Source organism: Mauremys reevesii, linkage group 11 (genome assembly GCF_016161935.1).
Source record: "Mauremys reevesii isolate NIE-2019 linkage group 11, ASM1616193v1, whole genome shotgun sequence".
Lineage (NCBI taxonomy): Eukaryota > Metazoa > Chordata > Testudines > Geoemydidae > Mauremys > Mauremys reevesii.
Window position 1 is genome coordinate 10,726,683 of NC_052633.1, and position 22,426 is coordinate 10,749,108.

A 22,426-nucleotide genomic window follows, 5' to 3' on the forward strand; every position below is an offset into this window, starting at 1 on the left:
TAATGCAAAAAGGAAGGAGAAAGACAAGAGTCACATCTCTCTTTTCACTTTTAGTTGCGTGTTTGGAAGTGCAGTGAGGGTGATTCAAAAACAAGCAGCTTTGCAATGCAAGAGGGAGGCAGTGTGGCCTAGTGGTTAGAGTGTAAGACCAGCTCTCAGGATTCTTGGCTCTGCCACTGGCCTGCTGAGTGATCTTGGACAAGAACTTTGCCTCTCTGTGCCTTAGTTCCTCATCTGTGAAATCAGGAATAATGAGAATGACTTCCTTTGTAAAGCACTTTGGGATCTACTGCTGCACAGCACCATATTGGAGCTGGGTTTTATTACCCAATTTTCTGTTTACAGACTAAAAGACAGGAATGCCAAGGCCTGGGGAAACAATTTTATTTGTTCACAATTATAGATAAAAAGGCACAATCTTAGTAACAGATAAATACATAAAAATAAATAGCTGATCCATAATAAATAACACTTTGGCTCATGTCGGGAAGTTATACAAACCAATTACTCTTCTTAGCTGGGTAATAATACGTAAAGAAGCAGCAAGGTAAAAATATACTCTGTATAAATACATCTGTCGAGGATCTGTACAGTAAGAACTTCCAAACTTCAATATTAGTTCATTTCCTGAGGTTGTTTCTAAGAGACCCGAAGCCATGACTAGTGTGTAAATCCTAGAACTGAAGTGTTGTTTTTTAAAAAAATTAAAGCTTATTAAATGTTTCCAATATTTTGGGACATGTTACCCTGACTAAAATGCTTCCATATAGTGACAATACAATTACATTCAATAAATAATATCCCCAGAGGACCAAATCCTAGTGAAGTCTAAGGAGTCTAGAGTGCTGCACCAGCTGGAAATTGGAGTAACCTGGAGGCCAACTGTTGCATAATTCTTTGGTATAAAAGGATGGAATCAGTTTGCTTGGGGATCTATGATCAGAAGCCAGAGGGAGAAGATGAATGTTCCTGGTTCACACACGTCTTCTCCCAATATGTTGCAGTGCTCTCAGGCTAAGGACTCCCCAGTCTCTAGAGCAGATGTGGACACGGGCACTGCAGAGACCAGATGGCTACACACAGAGCTCCATGTAGGCTGCGCATCTCAAGTCTTCGTTCAGCAGCCGGAAGAGATTGAGGATCACAGATGCTTCCAGGCAGCCAGGTGTTTCCTGGGAAATGAGAGAATATTTACAACAGGAAGTGTGAATGGGGCTAAATTAAAGCCACCATGGGTATATTGCATAATTAGGAGGCAAGTGCATATCTATAAGAAGCACAGAAGATGTGGAAAGAGGGTGAGTGCTGGAAACACAGCAATGTGAATGTGGATTTCTGTAATCCAAGCTGATGCACACGCAAACTGCAGTTGAATGTGCTATCATGAAATGCAGCATAATTCAAACCATACATTAGCTGTTGCTGTAGTCTGTGACATCATTGCACAGTGGATCCGAATAGATCAACAAGCTCATTTTATTGCATTATTTACAAATAAAAACTAAGAGATAATAACAATAAAAATCTCCCTGCTCCACCCCTCATCCCACATTTCCTAAAAAGCCTGATTTATTGCAAAGGGTCAAAATCTCTGGTGGTATAATCTTCTTACAGGCTGTGCTGGGAAGAAACAGTCAGTCTAGCAACAGACACAAGAGGTTTTTTTAATTGAGATCTACTAGATTTGTGCACAACTACAGTCCTGGATTATTGAAACAGACTCAACAAGGCACCACAGAATACATTGCAGTAATCCCGCTCTGGCCTCTGGATTAGAACCTAGTAGGCTTGTTCCATCTCTAATTTGAATGGCAGTTCACTTTCCTCATTGTCTCCAATGACTACTCACCGTCTCTTTGCTCTCATGGAAATTTTGGAGCCAATTGTTCAGCCTCCTGGAGTGTCGATGAGAATGAGTTTGTCTGGTCTGAAAACAAAGTTGATACAGATGGGTTGGTGCACAGAGATTTCAGCCGACAGTGGACCAAAGCCCTTTCTCTCCAGGCGCAGAGCAGTTCTTGACCTGACATAGTCTAGGCAGCTACCCTTGTGCATAGCATATCAACTGCTTCTGCTTTCCATGTCCTATATACGGATGGGCCCAAAGCAAGAGCCACATGCGAGTATTTGCTGGTACAAGGACAAGCAGCTCCAGTTGGGAAATTCCTAAGGGTTCTCCTCGAAGAGATTCACATCTGGCACGGAAAGAGAAATCTGGCACTGAATACTCACGCAGTCCCTCAGGTCCCCTCTGATCTGCGTCAGGATTTCTAGCGGCCTTGAGAGCAGCTTGGACAGACTGGGGTCCTCAACGTTCTCCAGCACGTTAGTGGCAAAGTCTAGCTCCTTCTCTACCAGGATGACTCTATCGTGCACCTGGGGAGAGAAACTTGTAGGTAAGAGAGTGTCTGTGGGAGAAAGATGCACAGCTGTGCAGATACAGGACTAGAAATTCCCATGCGTTGGGGCGGGTAGACTAGATTGAAACAGGAGATTTTCTAAAGCTACTCAAGGCTTTCTTGATTTGTCAATAATGAAATATTAAAATCACTCCTGACTGGAAACAGCTTCATCTCCACACATCTTTCTTGACACCAGTTTATAGCCAGTGAGAAGGCACCTGAACTGAAGGTGAGGGGTGACCCTTATTTACACTGAGAAAGAGCCACAGTCAGGTCTGACATGCTCCTGACTAAATCAGTGACTACAAAATCAATGGTCAAAGTGCCATGTGTCAGATTAGCACAAGCACTAAGTGAGATCAGATTCAGCGAGAAAGGGACACATGTTAGGAAAGAACCATCTGCTAGAACAGTGGTTCTCAAACTTTTCTACTGGTGACCCCTTTCACATAGCAAGCCTCTGCGTGCGACCCCCCTTATACATTAAAAACCCTTTAAAATATATTTAACACCATTATAAATGCTGGCTGCAAATCAGGATTTGGGATGGAGACTGACAGCTCACGACCCTCCATGTAATAACCTTGCGACCCCCTCAGGGGTCCCAGCCCCCAGTTTAAGAACCCCTGTGCTGGAATGTGACCTTCTTGTACCCCATGGCTGAGATTTTTCGTACCGACAGCTCTTTGACGTCCCAGTTCCGGTGGAAAATCCTGGTGCTGCATTTTCGGTCTGACAACAGCATCATGTCCTCCTGGAGGCAGAAGGAAAGAACAGACACCCATATTTATGTAGGAGCAGGAGCAAACCTGTACTAGTTCGTCCCTCAGTTCTGTCCATGCAATCCCAGTGGGGATGTAGGGAGACGAGATGCTGACATCAGATGTCTCCCTTGTACCCCAAGGGCTGGTATCCACAAGGGATAGGACAGGGATATGCATGACCAAGTTTAAACTGTGCTTTGTCATTCTCCTCCAGTGAGGAGAGGACCTGGGTTCAGCAGGCGCTGTGCTAGAGCCGTGGTGCTTGCCATCAGGGTGCTCGACACGGCAGAAAAGTAAAACCAAACCCTTCTTGGTAGTTGGTTTTGAGCTTCTTCCCTGAGTCCAGAGGGACACGCAGAGAGGGCCGCTGTTCAGATGACAGCCTAGGGCTCACAGTGCTCTTATTGCCCAGTGTGTGTTCTTCACACTTACAAATTTGTCCTTGGCTTTCTTGAAGGCCTCCAGTTCCCGAGGTGGCAGGGACTTGTATTTTGCGAGGTGGCATTTTGTCATCTCAGCGCCTTTGGGAAAGGCCTCTGTAGTCATCGTCCAGATGGCCAGAGCAAAGAGAACTTTGTAGCTTACGTTCACCATTTTCCCTACGGGAGACAGAACAGGAGAGATACATCACTGCCATGCTAGGCTGCAAGGCTTACCAACCGGCGAGTTAAACGGTGTCTCACAAGCGAGGCCTGCACTGGAGACAAACCTAGCTCTAAATTTTCCTTTTACTGTTTCCTAAAACATTGTTAAATCTACTGCAGGAGGCAGCTGGTGACACAGAATCAGTGAAATGCCCAGTTCTGATCTGTGGCTTCCTATAGGGGACTGGGAAGTAAAACAATTGTTCTTCTTCGAGTGCTTGCTCATATCGATTCCAATTAGGTGTGCATGTGCCGCGTGCACGTTTGTTGGAAGATTTTTACCCTAGCAACACTCGGTGGGTCGGCTGGGTTGCCCCCTAGAGTGGCGCCGAATATATACCCCTGCCGACCCAATGGTCCTTCAGTTCCTTCTTACTGCCCGTGTCAGTCATTGGAACAGTGGAGCTGATCTCCACTTCCCTAGCTACTCGTAGTTCTCTTGTTATTTTTGTGTATATAGTTGAAATGTCTATAGTGGTAGTTAATTTATTTGTTCTATAACATAGTTAGTGTATATAGTTAAGAGGGGTTCGGGGATTAGCCCCTTTCCCAAACCCGGTGCCGGGGCCCATGCCCTATTCACTGGGTTTCAAACTATGCTCGGCCTGTCACAAGCCGATGCCAACAGGAGATCTCCACGACTCCTGTCTTAAGTGCCTCGGGGAATCCCACCTCGCCGATAAGTGCCGGATCTGCAAGGCCTTTAAGCCGAGGACAAAAAAGGAGCGGGACTTTCATCTCAAACCAGGGTCGCCCAGAGGATTCCGGGGGCCCGGGGTCTTCGGCGGCGGGGGGCCCCGCTTCGGCAGTAAGTCGGCGGCAGGGGGTCCTTCCATTCCGGGACCCGCTGCCAAAGTGCCCCAAAGATCCACGGCGGGGACCTCCCTCTGCCGAATAACCGCTGAAGCGGGACCCGCCGCCGAAGTGCAGCCCCCACCGCGGGTCTTCGGAGCACTTCGTCGGCGGGTCCCGGAACGGAAGGATCCCCCCGCCGCCGAATTACTGCCGAAGACCCGGCTGCACTCTGGCGGCGGGTCCCGCTTCGGCTGTAATTCGGCGGCGGGGGGGTCCTTCTATCCTTGAGAGGAAGGAACCCCCGCCAGCGAAGACCGGGAGCGAAGAAGCTCCGGGGGCCAGGGCCCCGCGAGAGTTTTCCAGGGCCCCCGGAGTGAGTGAAGGACCCTGCTTCAGGGGCTCCGAAAAACTCTCGTGGGGGCCCCTGCTGGGCCCAGAGCCTGGGGTAAATTGCCCCACTTGCCCCCCGCTCTGGGCCGCCCTGTCTCAAACAGCTCCTGATGGAAGCAGCTCTTACTCCTCCGCCCTCGGCACCGAGTGCTGGACAGTCCGCAGAAGCGCTTCTTCGGCACCGGATCGCACTGGTACTGCGAAGGCCTCTCGGCACCAACCGTCGCCGGCACCGATGTCTGTTCGGCACCATTCTCTCTCCCTGCGGGTGAAGAGGCATAAGACGCCTGCTGCTTCCGTGCCACCTGCACCGCAGCCAGAGCACCCGACTAAGTCAGACCGCCCGGCAACGACACCTGCTGCGGCACCGACAACGTCGGCACCGTCGATTCCGGTCCCGCAAGGGCTGTCGAGTCCGGTGGCTGAAAGCTCCCCGGTGTGAGCCGTGGTTGAGCTCACTATTCCCTCCACGCCGGAGACATTTTCCACGGCAAGGGAGCTCATCGCGATGACAGAGTCTGCGCTGCCTCAACCCCTGGCACCGCCAGTGCGGGTCATACAATCTATAGGCAAGCCTGCCCTGATGAGACCACCCTCTGTTGGCACCGCAGAGCGGCACCGTTCACGATCGCGGTCCCACCGGCGTTCTCGGTCCCGTCACCGATCCCGGTCCCAACGCCGCTCCCCTGCTCGGCACAAATCGAGCTCCCGGCACCGCTCCAGGCACCGTGACTCTCGCAGCTGCTCCAGACGTCGAGCTTCGAGATCCCGGTCGACCTCCCGGCACCGCTCCGGTCGCAGGTCCTGATCTCGTTCCCGGTACCGGTATAGCTCCCGGTACCGATCCCCGGTGCCACACAGAGCAAGATCAATCAGAGAAGGAGACTCTTCCCAGGGCTTTTCAGCCCCTCCTTGGCCATCTCGACATACATCGGTGTCGTCTCATGCGGACAGTACCTATGCACAGGACCGTGACTCCGATGTGCCCAACAGAGTCTTCCAGGATACCCAGGCCCAAGATCAAGGCCCCCCATCAGTGGTCATTCTGGACGCCTTGGGCGTATCACCAGACCCAAGGTGTACCTCCAGTCCCATCTCGCTCTGTTCCATCAGAGCACCGGGTGCCGGAGGTGACTATCAGCCGCCCCCCTCCTACCAGTACGGAGGAAGCTCCCATTCAGCCACCAGACCCCCAGACCCCAGTGGAGCAGGAGGTCGTCCAAGAGCAAGAGTCCACGCAGGACCCGCTTGTCCCTGGCCTTTCCTCTTCCTCTTCTCCAGATGAGGCGGTGGCGGGGACATCCTCCTCGGGCCCTCCTCCAATTGACCTGAGGGCCCATCTGGACCTCCTGAGAGGTGTGGCACTCAATATGAATCTCCAGGTGGAGGAGGTCCTGGAGATAGAGGACCCGGTGGTGGATATTCTGTCGGCTGACGCCCCCACAAGAGTGGCCTTACCATTTATCCGTATGATCCAGGCCAATGCTGATACCATCTGGCAGTCTCCAGCCTCTATTCCGCCCACTGCCAGGGGAGTTGAGCACAAGTACATGGTGCCCTCTAAGGGGTACAAGTACCTGTAAATGCATCCTCCTCCCTGCTCCCTCGTCGTACAGTCTGTCAATGAGAGGGAACGCCATGGCCAGCAAGCTCTGGCTCCAAAATCGAAGGAGGCTAGGCGCATGGACTTACCGGGCCGTAGGGTATACTCGGCAGGGGCCCTCCAACTCCGGGTGGCGAACCAGCAAGCCCTGCTTAGCCGCTACAGCTATAACACCTGGGCGGCGGTGGGCAAGTTCACAGAGTTAGTCCCTCAAGACTCTCGTCAAGAGTTTTCTGCCCTCTTGGAGGAGGGGAAGAAAGTGGCGAGAACTTCCCTCCAGGCCTCGCTGGATGCAGACGACTCTGCAGCCAGGACTCTGGCCTCAGGAGTTGCCATGAGACGTATTTCATGGCTTCAGGTGTCAGGCCTCCCGCCGGAACTACAGCACACCATACAGGACTTGCCCTTCAACGGTCGAGGCCTGTTTTCTGAAAAGACTGACCCTAGGCTGCAAAGCCTAAAGGACAACAGGGTCATTATGCGCTCTCTCAGCATGCACATGGTGGTAACTCAGCGCAGGCCTTTCCATCCCCAGCCTCACCACCCTTACCCTCCGCCTAGACAGAGACAGGACTTTGGCAGAAGGCATGGCCGAGGCGGTCGTAGACGGCAATCAGGACCCCAAGGGGGCCAAAATCAGGGTCCCTCCAAACCACCAGCGGGCCCAAAGCCAAACTTTTGAAGGCACACCCGAGGACAGCGTACCAGCTACTTCCCAGGATCCTTTCCCCCACTTTTACAACCGCCTCTCCTTTTTCCTCCCTGAGTGGTCCCAACTAACCTTGGATCGTTGGGTCTTACGCACGATGGAACTAGGGTACCACCTCCAGTTTATTTCGCCCCCCCCTACCTCCCCTCCTCGTCCCTCTTCAGGGACCCCTCTCATGAGCAATTCCTCTTGCAAGAGATACGGACGCTCCTTGCCATGGGAGCTATGGAGGAGGTACCAAAGGATGAAAGGGGCAAGGGGTTCTACTCCCGCTACTTCCTAATCCTCAGACCTATCCTAGACCTGCGAGAACTCAACAAGTTCATGGTAAAGTTGAAGTTCCGCATGGTATCCCTGGGGAACATCATCCCATCCTTGGATCCTGGAGACTGGTATGCCGCCCTCGATCTGAAGGACGTGTATTTTCACATCGCCATTTATCCTCCACACAGACGGTACTTAACGGTTTGTGGCCAACCGTCAACATTTCCAGTTTACGGTCCTTCCGTTTGGCCTTTCTACAGCCCCAAGAGTATTCACAAAATGCATGGCTGTAGTCGCCGCCTCCCTCCACCACCGTCGGATACACGTTTTTCCGTATCTCGACGATTGGCTAACTCGAGGGACCTCCGAGACACAGAACACCCATCACGTCGGAATCGTCAAAGACCTATTCATGCGTCTAGGCCTGATGATCAATATGGAGAAATCCACTCTGATTCCCACACAGAGAATAGACTTCACTGGGGCCATCCTGGACTCCAATCTCGCCAGAGCCTGCTTACCACAGCCTCAGTTTCACGCGATGGTAACAATTATCCAAGGCCTGCAGAACTTCCCAACAACTTCGGCTCGCACTAGTCTCGGTCTCCTGGGTCACATGGCTGCCTGCACGTTCGTGACCAAACATGCCAGGCTGCGCCTCCGTCCCCTCCAATCTTGGCTCACCTCGGTATACCACCCGGGCAGAGACAGCATAGACATGATCGTCACGATCTCCCCGAGCATTCTAGGCTCCCTCGACTGGTGGTTGACGCCATCCCTGGTGTGTGCAGGGATGCCGTTCCATCCGCCTCAGCCTTCTATGTCCCTGACGACGGACACGTCATCTCTCGGCTGGGGTGCTCACCTCGGTCATCTTTGCACTCAAGGCCTTTGGTCAGCTCAGGAGCTGGCCTTGCACATCAATGTCCGAGAGCTGAGAGCAGTCCGCCTTGCGTGCCAGGCGTTCCAACAGCATTTACAAGGCTGTTGTGTCTCAGTATTCACAGACAACACAACGGCCATGTATTACATAAACAAACAGGGAGGGGCACGGTCCTCCCCCCTTTGTCAGGAAGCCATCCTGCTCTGGGACTTCTGCATAGCCCACTCAATAGACCTGGTAGCGTCCTTTCTCCCAGGAGTTCGGAACACTCTGGTGGATCACCTCAGCAAATCTTTCCTGTCTCACGAGTGGTCGATTCGTCCGGATGTTATCCATTCTGTTTTCCAGAAGTTGGGCTTTCCCGGCATAGACCTCTTTGCTTCCCGCAAGAACAGGAAATGCCAGACGTTCCGCTCCTTCCAAGGCCTCTCCCCGGGCTCGATCTCGGACGCTTTTCTGATGCTGTGGACGAGCCAACTGCTTTACGCCTTTCCACCCTACCCGCTGGTTCACAGGGTCCTTCTAAAGCTCCGCAGGGTCAGAGCCCACTTGATCATGATCGCTCCAGCGTGGCCCAGGCAGCACTGGTACACCATGTTGCTCGACCTGTCGATAGCCAACCCAATTCTCCTGCCTCTTCGCCCAGACCTCATAACTCAGGACCACGGCAGACTTCATCACCGAGATCTGCAGTCCCTTCACCTCACAGCTTGGCTGCTGCGTGGTTAAGCCAGTCTGAGTTACGTTGCTCTGCCTCGGTACAGCAAGTACTCCTGGGTAGTAGGAAACCTTCCACTCGATTAACATATCTGGCCAAGTGGAAGCGTTTCTCTTGATGGTGCGAAAAGCTTAGTGTTACTCCCACCGAGGTCTCGATCCCTACCATCTTGAACTACCTCTGGTCTCTCAAACAGCAGGGCCTAGCGGTATCTTCATTGAGGGTGCACTTGGCGGCCATCTCTACCTTCCACCCAGGGGAGAGTGGCCGCTCTGTGTTCTCGCACCCTGTGGTTTTTAGGTTCCTCAATGGCTTGGAGTGCTTATACCCCCAAGTTCGCCGTCCCGCCCCAACCTGGGACCTCAACCTGGTTCTAAGCAGACTTATGACTGCCCCATTCGAGCCGCTAGCAACCTGCTCACTGCTATACCTGTCCTGGAAGACAGCTTTCCTCGTAGCCATTACATCGGCCAGACGAGTCTCCGAGCTTCGGGCTCTCATAGTGGACCCACCATATACTGTTTCACAAGGACAAGGTGCAGTTGCAACCACATCCAGCCTTCCTCCCTAAAGTGGTATCGGCCTTTCATATCAACCAGGATATCTTCCTTCCGGTCTTCTTCCCAAAGCCACACTCATCATGATGGGAGCAACAATTGCACTCCCTGGACGTCCGTAGAGCGCTCACATTTTATATCGAGTGGACAAAGCCCTTTCGTAAAATGCCCCAACTCTTCGTCGCGGTAGCAGACCGAATGAAGGGCCTAGCTGTCTCCTCCCAGAGGATTTCATCTTGGGTGACGTTGTGCATCCGTACCTGCTATGACTTGGCTCATGTTCCATTGAGCCACCTCACCGCACATTCTACCAGGGCTCAGGCTTCATCTGCTGCCTTCCTGACTCATGTACCCATCCAGGAGATATGTTGTGCAGCCACCTGGTCCTCAGTCCACACCTTTGCCTCACATTACGCATTGGTTCAACAGTCCAGAGATGATGCAGCCTTTGGCTCAGCAGTTTTGCATTCTGCAACATCTCACTCCGACCCCACTGCCTAGGTAAGGCTTGGGAATCACCTAATTGGAATCGATATGAGCAAGCACTCGAAGAAGAAAAGACAGTTACTCACCTTTGTAACTGTTGTTCTTCGAGATGTGTTGCTCATATCCATTCCAAATCCGCCCTCCTTCCCCTCTGTCGGAGTAGCCGGCAAGAAGGAACTGAAGGGCTGTTGGGTCGGCAGGGGTATATATTTGGCGCCATGGTGGCGCCACTCTAGGGGGCGACCCAGCCGACCCACCGAGTGTTGCTAGGTTAAAAATCTTCTGATGAACGTGCACGCGGCGCGCACACACCCAATTGGAATGGATATGAGCAACACATCTCGAAGAACTACAGTTACGAAGGTGATTAACCATCTTTTACCATTTCTCAAGCTTTCCTCAAGCCAACCAGTTCATCTGATTGGCTGTGAAATGAAAGAGCTGATGAAAGTGATGTTTTCTTCTTTTTCTTATACTAACTTATTGACATTCATCAGAATTATCTGTTCTTTTCAGACTACCCTTCAGACTTCAGCTGTTGTAAATACTTGCACACTGTGTCGTCAAACAATAAAGTAGCTAGTAGGTGCGGCAGGGTACATCATCCTACAGCATTTGTTACAGATTTATCCTGCTTCTTTTAGTACAGCAAAGTGTGAACTAATCCCAATGTTATGCACTTGCCAAATAATTCTGACAAAGAATTTTCAGGCTACTGACTGTTTTGTGTCTGTTTGCAATTTGATAGTCGTATATTTTGTTGCTGGTCTCCTAAGTCACATGGCATTGTTTCCTCTTCATAATTTGATGACTGAACTATTTTTAATCCATGCACAGTTTTGTATGAAATATCATTTGTAAAAGTTTTGGGGGTAGGCAAACACTTTTTGCAAGTACCCAACAATTCTCCAGATATAAAACTAAAACACCATACAGATCATAGCAACTTGAACTCTGATTTTCTCCAGGAAAATATTCATGAATATTCATGAATCAGAGGGGTTTTTTTGTTTAAATATTCAGCCATTAATAATACATTACAGGTGTAACACACTTTGCTTGTACAACATTCATTCCTTGCTGTCTACCATAGAGCACAATATAATCACTCAGTAAAGAGAAATCGTGTAGCAAGGGGAGGCTCCAGACTAGTCACCCTTACCTTGGCGTGTATTTGCTGGGATGTTGCTTTAGTTGCCTCTTGTGTCTCAGGGCTGCTTTGCCTCTCTCTTGGCTCTGAATGTGGTTTTTCTTCTCCATGGCTCTTGCTTTTATACCCAAAGGCATTTTCTGGTTCAGAAAAATAACATGAAAGTTCATTTTGCTTTAGACTAGGGCAGAAAACCCAGCTGTGCTGTCACCCAGCAAAGAGCAGCAAGGTGTTTGGAAAGGGAAAGTGAAAGTGAGGCAGGTATCACACCTGAGCTCAGAGCCCTGAGGGATTTCCAGGTGATGAAAACACTGTGACATCACAAGTGAATTATGCAAGTGTTCCCTGCCTAGAGTAGGTATGTATGTAGACTTGGCCTTTGCTGAATTGCAAAGCCAGAAGAATCTCAGCCCCTTTTGGTATTTAAATTCCTCTTCCTTGCAGATATAGCCTCGAAAATGTAAAATGATCAGGAGGGTTGGAATCTTCTCACCAATCTCCTACAGATCATAGGTTACTCACAGCAAACCAGCACTGGCCTTTAACGTCTAGATACACCGTAGAGGTGCACTGAGGACTACAGTTAAGGCCGACACGCAGGAATTTCGAGCTGGGTGGGTATTCTTTTTTCCATCCCATTTGTTTTACTTTTCACCACAAAGCCAAGAACATATGGTCTCTGTGGAGGTCTTCTGTATTCTAACATTACCAGTTAGCTGCAGTAGCATTTATTCCACTCGTGCACAGAGGCCCCAATCAGGATCATTGTGCCAAGGCTCCATTATAGTCTAAATGGGGCCTTGGCACAATGGGGTCATAGAACACAAGTGAGGGGGAGAGACAAGGATGGCAGAAATAGGAGCAAAGCTTTGCCTGGATTAATGAAGAGAATATGTGCTATTGTCTCCTTTCCTAGGTACAGCTCTTTGCAGTCCTCCCCTCCCCCCATCGCCACCCCTCAGCCTCACACTGTACTTGTATGTGTGTTAGGATCTGTTTCCTGTCTTTTGTTCTGATCTTTCAGCTGTATTCAATGGCTGTTGTCTCCTTGCCTCCGTCAAGGCTGAGCTCCATTATTCAGACAGACTCTGAGGAATACAGCCAGACAACTTTTAAAGTAACAGATCTCATGCTCCCTTTCTTCATTTAAATGCGACCCATGCAGGTCTCTAAAATAACAAAGCTACACAACATAAAATAAATATTTTTTTAAAAGTTGATTTCCCTTTGCTTACCTGCCAGTACATAGAATGGTACGACTTTGAAGGGTCAACCAGGCCTGACTGTGATTTTTTAATTGATGCAATTATACCAGTACAACCAAGTGTGGATGCAGTTATCTCAGCATAACAGTGCCTGATACCGGTATCGTTATGTCTCTTCCTGTACAGGCAGAGCTATTGCCGGTATAAAGCATCTGCATTCCTTTAGGGGGGCTAAGGGGGACAGTAAGGGAGGTTGTACAGTTTAACCATACCGATATACCGCTACAGTTAAAGCAGTACAACGTACTAGTTGTGAAAAAAACTTTGATTTCAGGGGCTTGCATTTGACAAGAGCAAAGGGCTCTAGAAACACATGAAAAACGCAGCTCGCTCATTTCTAGGAAACAGGAACTTAGAAAAACCTTTTGATTCACCTTTGAAGTCTGCCAGTACTTACTCACACAAAACACCCATTAACTTCAGTAGTATTCAGCCTATGAAAGCACTGCAGACCCAAAGCTTCCCATGCCTAAGTCTCTGTATACCCTCTCAATAGTGCGATTGGATGATTTTTTAAACTAACAATTTGTTAAGAAGATTTCACTCCCTTCCACTTGCTGGCCTGTAAGTTTCATTGTCTTCCCAGAAACTTCCTCTTATTAGCCCTGATTCCTGTTAACTTTCTATGCATTATTTTCTCTCTCTGCTGTTATGTCGACACAGGTGTTTAAATTCCTGGTGCTACCTGGGCCATTGTAGGATGTGCATGATCTGCGCACAACGTTTCTAATGAAAAAAAGGAAACCTGTGTGTATTTGTGCTGCTTGCCATGTGGAAAGCAAACCAGAACATGCATTAGATCAGGGCTTCTTATTCAGAGTAACAGGAAAATCCACAACTATATGGAAACAATTATTTGCCCAAATCATTGAAAGATAACTGGGTTCAGTGAGTGGGACCCTTTCAGGTAGCTGACAAAAGTGAGATGTTTCCTGATGTATGAAAAGCGGCTTTCTGACACCACTAAAGTAAACTGTATAGGACACTATTAGCAGGCCATACACTACACTGAATCAAATTCTACTGCATGTATCAACACAGGACTCTGTGACACATGCCTTGCTAAGATAAGGTTAGGAGCAAAACTGAAACTGGTTGAGTTACATCACCATATTGCTTCCGAACTCCAGCTATGCAGGCGACCCATTCAAAAAAGAGAAATGGATTAATGGTATTCAAGAGGTGAAATGTCCAAAAGGAATTTTTAAGTCATTTGGATGCAGCTATTATTTCACAAGAGTTTTTAAAAGAGCTTTTCAGGTGTGTTGTTTAATTATTTAGGATTGTTAATTGCCTGTTGTGGCTATGATAGAGTTAGAAGCAACAGCAATAATAGTACCTAGGTCTCATCTAGCAGTTTCATCTTTCGATCTCAAAGCGCTATACGAAAGGTCAGTATCATCGCCGTGTTACAGATGGGAAACTGAGATATAGTGAGGGAATTGATGTGGCCAGGGTTGCCCAGAAACTCACTAGCGGAGCGGGGAATTAACCCACACCTCCTGCGTTCTACGTCAGTTCCCTAGCCACTAGGTGACACATGGCAGATGCGCGCAGCTGTATAGGAAAGGAGCGGGGGCGGAGAAGAACACTTCCATTGTAAGGTCACTATAGAACCCTAATACTTTCCATTAAGGGAAAAATACTGCTCATCTTATGCAAGTCTCATCGAAGTCTAGTTGTATGCGTCAGGAGAACAGGATCTGACCCTAAGTCTGGAAAGCATGTTTGCTAGAGAGCCATTACGGGACTCTAAGGGCTTTGCAACAGAAAGACAGAAAGCTGACAAGGATAATGCAGGCACCCCTAACACTCCGATCATAATGCCTCTATATAAATCCATGGTACACCCATATCTTGAATACTGCATGCAGATCTGGTCACCACATCTCTAAAAGATATATTGGAACTGGAAAAAGTACAGAAAAGGGCAACAAAAATGATTAGGGGTGTGGAATAACTTCCATTGAGGAGAAATTAAAAAGGCTGGGACTTTTCAGCTTGGAAAAGAGATGACTAAGGGGGGATATGATAGAGGTCTATAAAATCATGACTGGTGTGGAGAAAGTAGAAAGGAAGTGTTATTTACTCCTTCTCATAACACAAGAACTAGGGGTCACCAAGTGAAATTAATAGGCAACAGGTTTAAAACAAACAAAAGGAAGTATTTTTTTCACACGATGCACAGTCAACCTGTGGAACTCTTTGCCAGAGGATGTTGTGAAGGCCAATACTATAACAGAGTTTAAAAAAAGAACTAGACAAGTTCATAAAGGATAGATCCTGCAATGGCGTTTAGCCAGGATGGGCAGGCATGGTGTCCCTAGCTTCTGTTTGCCAGAAGCTGGGAATGGGTGACCTCGGACAAATCACTTGATGATCACCTGTTCTGTTCATTCCCTCTGAAGCACCTGGCAGTGGCCACAGTCGGAAGACGGGATACTGGGCTAGCTGGACCTTTGGTCTGACTCAGTCTGGCTGTTCCTATGTTCTTAACAGAGGAAATAAATGACCTGAGCATTGTTCTGTGTCTGTACCTCTCTAGCGCAAAGTGGTCCTGGTCCACTGTCAGGGCCAGGTCATGGGCAGCCAGACCTAGTGGTCAGAGCCAAGCAATAATAATTGTATCTCTGACTTCAGTGGGCTCTGGAAGAGCCCCTAAATCAGGAGACTGTCTGCTCAAGAACTAAAAGGGCAAGTTGATGGAAAATGATAGGCAGGGTGGGCAATGAACAAAGTGTTGTGCAGATAACCAGGAGGAAGAATGCATAAATAATTAGCTATGCAAGGTGCTAGGCGGAGTTATTGTAAATGGTTGAGATTTCTCTGTTTACATTTCACTGACCTAGATCTCCTTATTTGCAGGCATCTTCTCCAAGGGGAGTAGTGGGAGAAAAAGACATATCTGGCTTCAAGACTAAGCTTGATAAGCTTATGGAGGGGATGGTATAATGAGATTGGTCTTTGACTATTAGCAGTAAATATGCCCAATGGCTTGTGATGGGATGTTAGATGGGGTGGGATCTGAGTTACTACAGAGAATTATTTCCTGGGTGTCTGGCAGGTGAGTCTTGCCCACATGCTCAGGGTTTAGCTGATCGCCATATTTGGGGTCAGGAAGGAATTTTCCTCGAGGGCAGATTAACAGAGGCCTTGGGGGGTTTTCACCTTCCTATGTAGCGTGGGGCAGGGGGCACTTGCTGGAAGATTCTCTGCACCTTGAAGTCTTTAAACCATGATTTGAGGACTTCAATGGTTCAGACACAGGTTTGATACAGGAGTGGGTGGGTGAGATTCTGTAGCCAGCATTATGCAGGAGGTCAGACTAGATGATCATAATGGTCCCTTCTGACCTTAAAGTCTATGATTCTATGTGCAGGCAAAACCAAGATTAGCTGGGAACATTCGGTGAGTTGGAGTTCACCTTGTCAGAAAGAGAAGATGGAAACAATCAAAGTCATCTTTCATGTCTGACTACAAACACACTGGAAGTAAAGCTAAGACAAAGTAATAGCAGAAGTCCAAATTTCTCTTCTTGGGCATGCATTTGTTAATAGTTGGCTGTGTTGCTAAGAAACAGCTGAAATGAGCTGAACTTTCATCTCCTGGCTGATTTCCATGATTAGGACTCAGCGTCTCATCAGCGAGGCTCTGAACTCACAGTCCCTGTTGCATTATAGTTGATCGGGCTGTAATATCTTTGAGGACAGTTTTGAGTTCTTATTCTCTTCTAATTTTCTTATTAACTAGAAGCTGCAGTTAATTCATTGTATCGAGATCAAAATATAACACCGCACCGGAGTTTCAAAGCAAAGTCCTTTTCACGGCACTATTATGTCTGTTACTTCCCGGAGTCACACGTTTTCCTTATCTTGGGTCAAACGCTCTGCCCCTGTGCTGACCACACTAAAATGCAAAGCAGTCAGTGCTCCATAAGCCTCCATTTGGATCTGTGAGCGGCCATCTCGCACAGAATCACTTTGGGGGCCTGCTCAACGGAGATCCAGCCCATCTTTCAGCACCTACAAGACCTCCCCTGGGGATCACTCTTCTTCCTGGATGATGTAATGTACATACCTGGCTGGGAGAATTTGGGGCAAAATACAGTTGTGAAAATTACTCTCAGGAACTACTGCTGCTGCTGGTGTTTGAGACTTCTGCTTCTTTTGTTGACTGTGCAGGAGGGGAGCTGTTATTCCTGTTCAGCCATCAGCAGGCAGAGAATGTTCTCCATCCTTTCCATTTACTAGGAGTGGGGGCCCCACCAAACACCCAACACCCAAGGCCCAATCCTTGTCCCATGTTCTCCACCACATGGAAGCTGCTGGGCTCCCACTAGCCAAGAAAGCATCAATATCATCCCAGGGTCGGTTTCAGGCCCTTTCCTCAGGGCATAATGTATTGGCTAACCAGAAGTGTTGTCAAAAATGTCAGCACAAAGTAGATCCTCAGCCCAACATGGGCTACAGTTCCCAGAGACGGTGCCCTCACCTTGTCCTGAACCTTGGACTCCTATGAGAGCCAGACAGACTTGCTTTCTCTTGTTCCTGCAGTCAACTAATCTGCAGTTCTTGCTGGTCCTTTCAAGGACCAGATGCTCTTCTGACCCTCAGCCCCGCAGCCTTACCAGTGAGGCAGGTAATTAGTCACAGGTGGGGACCATCTCCCCTAGAGGGGCCAATCCCCATCTGATAGGGTAATAAGGAATGAAAGTTTCACAGACAAGTATTTAGTCACCTCTTCCTCCTACAAAGTCACTGGGCCCTGCCATGCAGATTTGTGATTCTCGCATGTATTGTCTTTGATGAAAGCACATTCAGAAATGCCCAGAAGATGCTGAAGGAGTAACACGTTACCATTTCCAGTAATGAAGTCTTCTGGAGAACACTGGGTACTTAGGGAATATGCCAGGAGAAAGGGTACATGATCTGCAAAACAACAGAGTACATTTGTAAGCATCTTTTTGGGAGTCAGTACACTCCCTTTTCACTGTTCTCAAAACAACTGCAAGCAACTTCCTCACCTTAATTTCTGGAAATGAAGGTGGTATCTCTGAACATACAGCTCATGAAAGAGACCTCCAGAGAACAGGGAGAGTTATCACTTATACAAATTTCACTCTAAGGAACATTAGATACTGTAGATATAATTCATTATTTGAATAACAGATTTTCCAAGCCCACATTAACGTGTTTTGTACATAAATAGGTCACTCTTATTTGTTGGGTATTTTGTTTGTGTGTTTGTTTTAGGTGAAGGATTTTGCATTCAAAAGGGCTTACGTGATTTTGCCCCATTTTCATAAATGTCTTAAGGCCCAGATGGAAATCAATGGGGGTTACGTGTCCACACACCTTGCAGCATATGGGCTTTGGGGGTCTACGTTCCCCTGAAAGTCAATTGGACTTAGGCTCCTTAGTCCTTTAGGTGCTTTTATCCCTGGTGTTTGTGACCACATTCAAAGATCAGCTGGGCATCACTGGCACTGAAATGAGGCAGGTATAAATGCCAGCCCTCGGGTTTCTCATTGTCTGATTCACAGGCACAATCAAGTAGTTAGACCTCCCACTGCTAGTAACTACTTGTACAAATTGGAGATGATTTATAATAAAAAAAATCAGATCCATATTATCAGTGATTTTCCTCAAAAACAGTCATTCATTTTTCAGATTAAAATTTGCTTTAACAGCAGTAACCTTAAATTACAACTGAGTTAATTTAAATCTAGCGTATCCTCCAAATATTCTATTTAATTAAGAGCAGTGAAATGTTAACAGCATGTACCCTAGCTATTGATTTATAACATAGAATGAGCCATTCATCTCCTTGTGTCCCAGTCTCATTAAATACTTAATACACTAGCTAACATGAAGAGTAACTGTTTGGAGCAGCGATACATGTGATTTTTACACATGCTGTAGTAACTCAGGTTGTTATGGAGTGGCTAACACTGAGCTAAAATATTGGCAAGGGCCTATGGCAATAATGAATCAATATTGTGTCCCAAAAAGGGAAAATTCTATTAGCAAATCCATATAGTAATAACCATGTTAAGCTTCTTTCTGAAGATACAGTAATTCTGTGAGAAAAGAGTGAGGCAGATTCACTGGTACGCACCAGCTGCTCACGCAGCACAAGGCATCAGTAACCCTGCTTAAACTGGCTGGGTAAGTAGCTGAGTTCATGGCTGCTTTGAGTCACTGGAGTGGACCCAAGCAGCTAGAAAGTACCAGTGGAACTGACCCAGTTTAATTTAATTATGTGGGCCCAGCTCCTTAAAGGTATTCAGGCTCCAAACACCATTGGGAGTTAGGCACCCAAATATCTTTGAGGAGCTGGGCTATGGATATTCTTATTTCAGCCACTAGACATATTTTACCTTGCATGAAACAAATCTGGAATGGATAATTACTATGGCTGACTAGAAGGCCTAGATTAATAGTATGTGACACAAATGTATTTTTGGCTTTAACATACCTGTAATGCAGCCTTAGCCAATGCAATGGGTGGAACTGATTCTGGAGTGGTGCTTTTTACACATTACCACTTTCCCTTAAAAAGGGATACTGGTAAGGTGTTTAAACATTATGAGTCAAGCCTTGGAAAATCACCAGACTGGCTTAAAAATCATGAGATTAAACGTTGGGTTGGCTTTGCAAAGAGAGGGGAAAAACACTGCGTGCTAATGCAATAGCTGCCATCTTGTCCACCACACCCAGGAGTGAACCAAGTCCCCCAGAGACAAAAGCATGAGCTGTTACAGTTTGAGCTAAAAAGGCATGCGTCCTTAGCTGCAGCTTTAACAGACCCATGTCCTCTGGATCGGGGACGTGTATCACACACTCACCATGGGCTTACATCAGCTCTGTGCCAACCAACAGTGATATTTTGCTCTGGGAGCTGATTCTCAGTTCCATTCCAGCTGCTTCACCTACTTTGGCAGCACAAAACTTGCTGCAAAGCTGTCATAACTGCTAACCTGGAATTTCCCTAGCAGCTTTGGAGGAGATGCAGATGCGGTAGTGGCTCTGTGCCTCCCTCCTACCCATTTTGGCCCTTGGTGTAGGAGGTATGGCCAAGCAAGAAGAGGTCTTTGGGTTTTTATAACTTGTATTACCTCTCACGTCTGGTGATGGAGTTGGGTATTATCGAAGTTTTCTTTTGTTATATTGAGTGAGTAGATCTCATGGGGGAATATTCACTTAAGGCTGCATTCTCAGTGGCTGAATATGCTTCAGTAGAGATGTTAAAATGAGGAATACTATAGCTTTCCTATTTTCTTACTTTGAACTAACTGAGAACAGGCAGCAGTCCCAAGAGAGTGCATGCAAAGACAAGTTTGGATCTTCACGTATGTACAGGGCTAATTCAACAAGGCTCATTTGAAATAAAAAGACAAGGCAGCTTAGTAAGTAACTTGTTACTAGGCTTGGAAAAATACCGCAAAACAATTTCCATTAATATTTGTTTGAATTTTAAACACATTTACACTGGCTGTGTTCACACTCCTGTTGTGTTTGCTTTCCACAAACACTGGTATAATTGAGAATTAATAGCATAAATGATCAGAGAATGCAAATGTTAAGCATGCACGCTCGCAGGTTTTTATAATGAGTGAACATTAAAATTTACTTTCTGAGAGTGTCTGCAGAAAAGGACCTAGGGGTTACAGTGGACGAGAAACTGTATATGAGTCAACAGTGTGTCCTTGTTGCCAAGAAGGCTAACGGCATTTTGGGCTGTAGAAATAGGGGCATTGCCAGCAGATCAAGGGACGTGATCATTCCCCTCTATCTGACATTGGTGAGGCCTCATCTGCATTACTGTGTCCAGTTTTGAGCCCCACAGTACAAGAAGGATGTGGAGAAATTGGAAAGAGTCCAGCAGAGGGCAAGAACAATGATTCGGGGGCTGGAGCACATGACTTATGAGGAGAAGCTGAGGGAACTGGGATTGTTTAGTCTGCAGAAGAGAAGAATGAGGGGGGATTTGATAGCTGCTTTCAACTACCTGAACGGGGGTTCCAAAGAGGATGGATCTAGATTGTTCTCAGTGGTATCAGATGACAGAACAAGGAGTAATGGTCTCAAGTTGCAGTGGGGCAGATTTAGGTTGGATATTAGGAAAAGCTTTTTCACTAGGAGCGTGGTGAAGCACTGGAAGGGGTTATCTAGGGAGGTGGTGGAATCTCCTTCCTCAGAGGCTTTTAAGGTCAGGCTTGACAAAGCCCTGGCTGGGATGATTTAGTTGGGAATTGGTCCTGCTTTGAGCAGGGAGTTGGACTAGATGACCTCCTGAGGTCCCTTCCAACCCTGATATTCTATGATTCTCTGACATCTGGTTTCATAAATTATGCTCATCTACTCAAGGATAGAAGCTCTATCATATCATATGACTTATGGCCTGCAGGGTGACCTTAGGCAAGTCCCTTCGCTGCTCTGTGCCTCAGTTTCCCCAGCTGTAAAATGGGATACTGATACTACTGTCCTTTGTAAAGCATGTTAAGCTTTACTGGTGAAAAACACTATATAACAGTTAGGTATTATAATTATTATGAAGCCACTCAGTTTTAGTTCATTTGGCTCAAATGTAATGTTTTGTTGACTAACAAGCTATTGAGTAAACAAAAAGATGTTGAATGTTTTCCTAAGCAATATTCTCAAGTGTGTTTGTTATTGGTTTGTAGGAATTTTGCAAACAGAAATAGAGGCAAAATTCCCTGGCTGTGAATTACTCACTCAGTTCTAATTGTTAAGAGAAGAAATCACATTTGTAAACATTAGCTGCAGAACACTCTGGATGGGGTGTTCACTCCATAGACCTCTACACAAACAGAAGTACTGCATGCAGCCAGCCCCACAAGGAGCATTTTCTGTTTAACCTCACAAGAGAGCCAGCTCAATATTGCTGGTCAGTGCAAACAGGACCCCAGAGCACGCACGCACGCATGGAGCACGCACGTCCCTCACCAGCTCCCTTCCTTTCCTACTGATGGCATGTGATGCTCAGCTCAACACTTACCTGCAGCTCAGCTCCAAAGCAACCAATGCACCATGGCTACAGGCAAGGAATATGTTCAGATGCTTTTGATTTCCTCCAACCTGGGGGCAGGCTTGTGAGCTACCAACCAATGACCCAGTTCCATAATTCTCCTAATAGTGGTCCCTTTACCATATACACAGTAGTACTGTTGCCCTAGAATGCATGGTATAGGATAAGGCTCAGCATAAATTCTTATAGCACAGGGGTGGGCAAACTTTTTGGCCCAATGGCCACAACAGGGTGCGAAACTGTATGAAGGGCCGGGTAGGGAAGGCTGTGCCTCCCCAAACAGCCTGGCCCCCACCCCATATCTTACCCCTCCCACTTTCCCTTCCCTGACTGCCCCCCTCAGATCCCTCCACCCATCCAACCCCCGTGCTCCCTGTCCCCTGACTGCCCCCCAACATCTCCTGCCCCATATCCAGCCCCCCAGCCCCCTTACCATGCCGCTCAGAGCAGCATGTCTGGAGCTGCACCTCCCGGAGCCAGACATGTTGCTGCGCTGCCTGGCGTGAGTACGCAGCCCCGCCACCCAGAGCGCTGCCCGGCAGTGGTGTGGCTGCAGGGGAGGGAGACAGCGGGGGAGGGGCTGGGGGCTAGCCTCCTAAGCCAGGGGCTATGGGGCTGGGCAGGACAGTCCCGCAGGCCAGATGTGGCCCGTGGGCCGTAGTTTGCCCACCTCTGTTATAGCAGAAGGGATGTAATGTAAGCCACCCCCCTGTGAGTGCAATGAACCTGTGCCCAATGGTGGGGG

At 47.8% G+C, this 22,426-nt stretch overlaps 1 protein-coding gene across 6 annotated transcripts; it reads right to left on the minus strand.

Moving 5' to 3' along the window:
* Positions 1 to 367: 367 nt before the first annotated feature.
* Positions 368 to 21,751, minus strand: LOC120374859 (interferon lambda-3-like). Of its 6 annotated transcripts, none has more exons than XM_039495218.1 (8): positions 21,652 to 21,751; positions 17,487 to 17,558; positions 11,378 to 11,505; positions 3,599 to 3,765; positions 3,079 to 3,156; positions 2,233 to 2,376; positions 1,850 to 1,927; positions 368 to 1,172 (listed from the first exon to the last, which is right to left on the minus strand). In XM_039495218.1, the coding sequence occupies exons 4-8, from the start codon at positions 3,758 to 3,760 to the stop codon at positions 1,074 to 1,076; spliced, it is 561 nt and encodes a 186-aa protein (XP_039351152.1). In that variant the 5' UTR covers positions 3,761 to 3,765; positions 11,378 to 11,505; positions 17,487 to 17,558; positions 21,652 to 21,751; the 3' UTR covers positions 368 to 1,073. The 6 variants fall into 6 exon arrangements, with proteins under 6 accessions (XP_039351152.1, XP_039351153.1, XP_039351156.1 ...); XM_039495219.1 differs by having other exon boundaries at positions 17,368 to 17,558; XM_039495222.1 differs by lacking the exon at positions 17,487 to 17,558 and having other exon boundaries at positions 21,652 to 21,670.
* Positions 21,752 to 22,426: the final 675 nt, after the last annotated feature.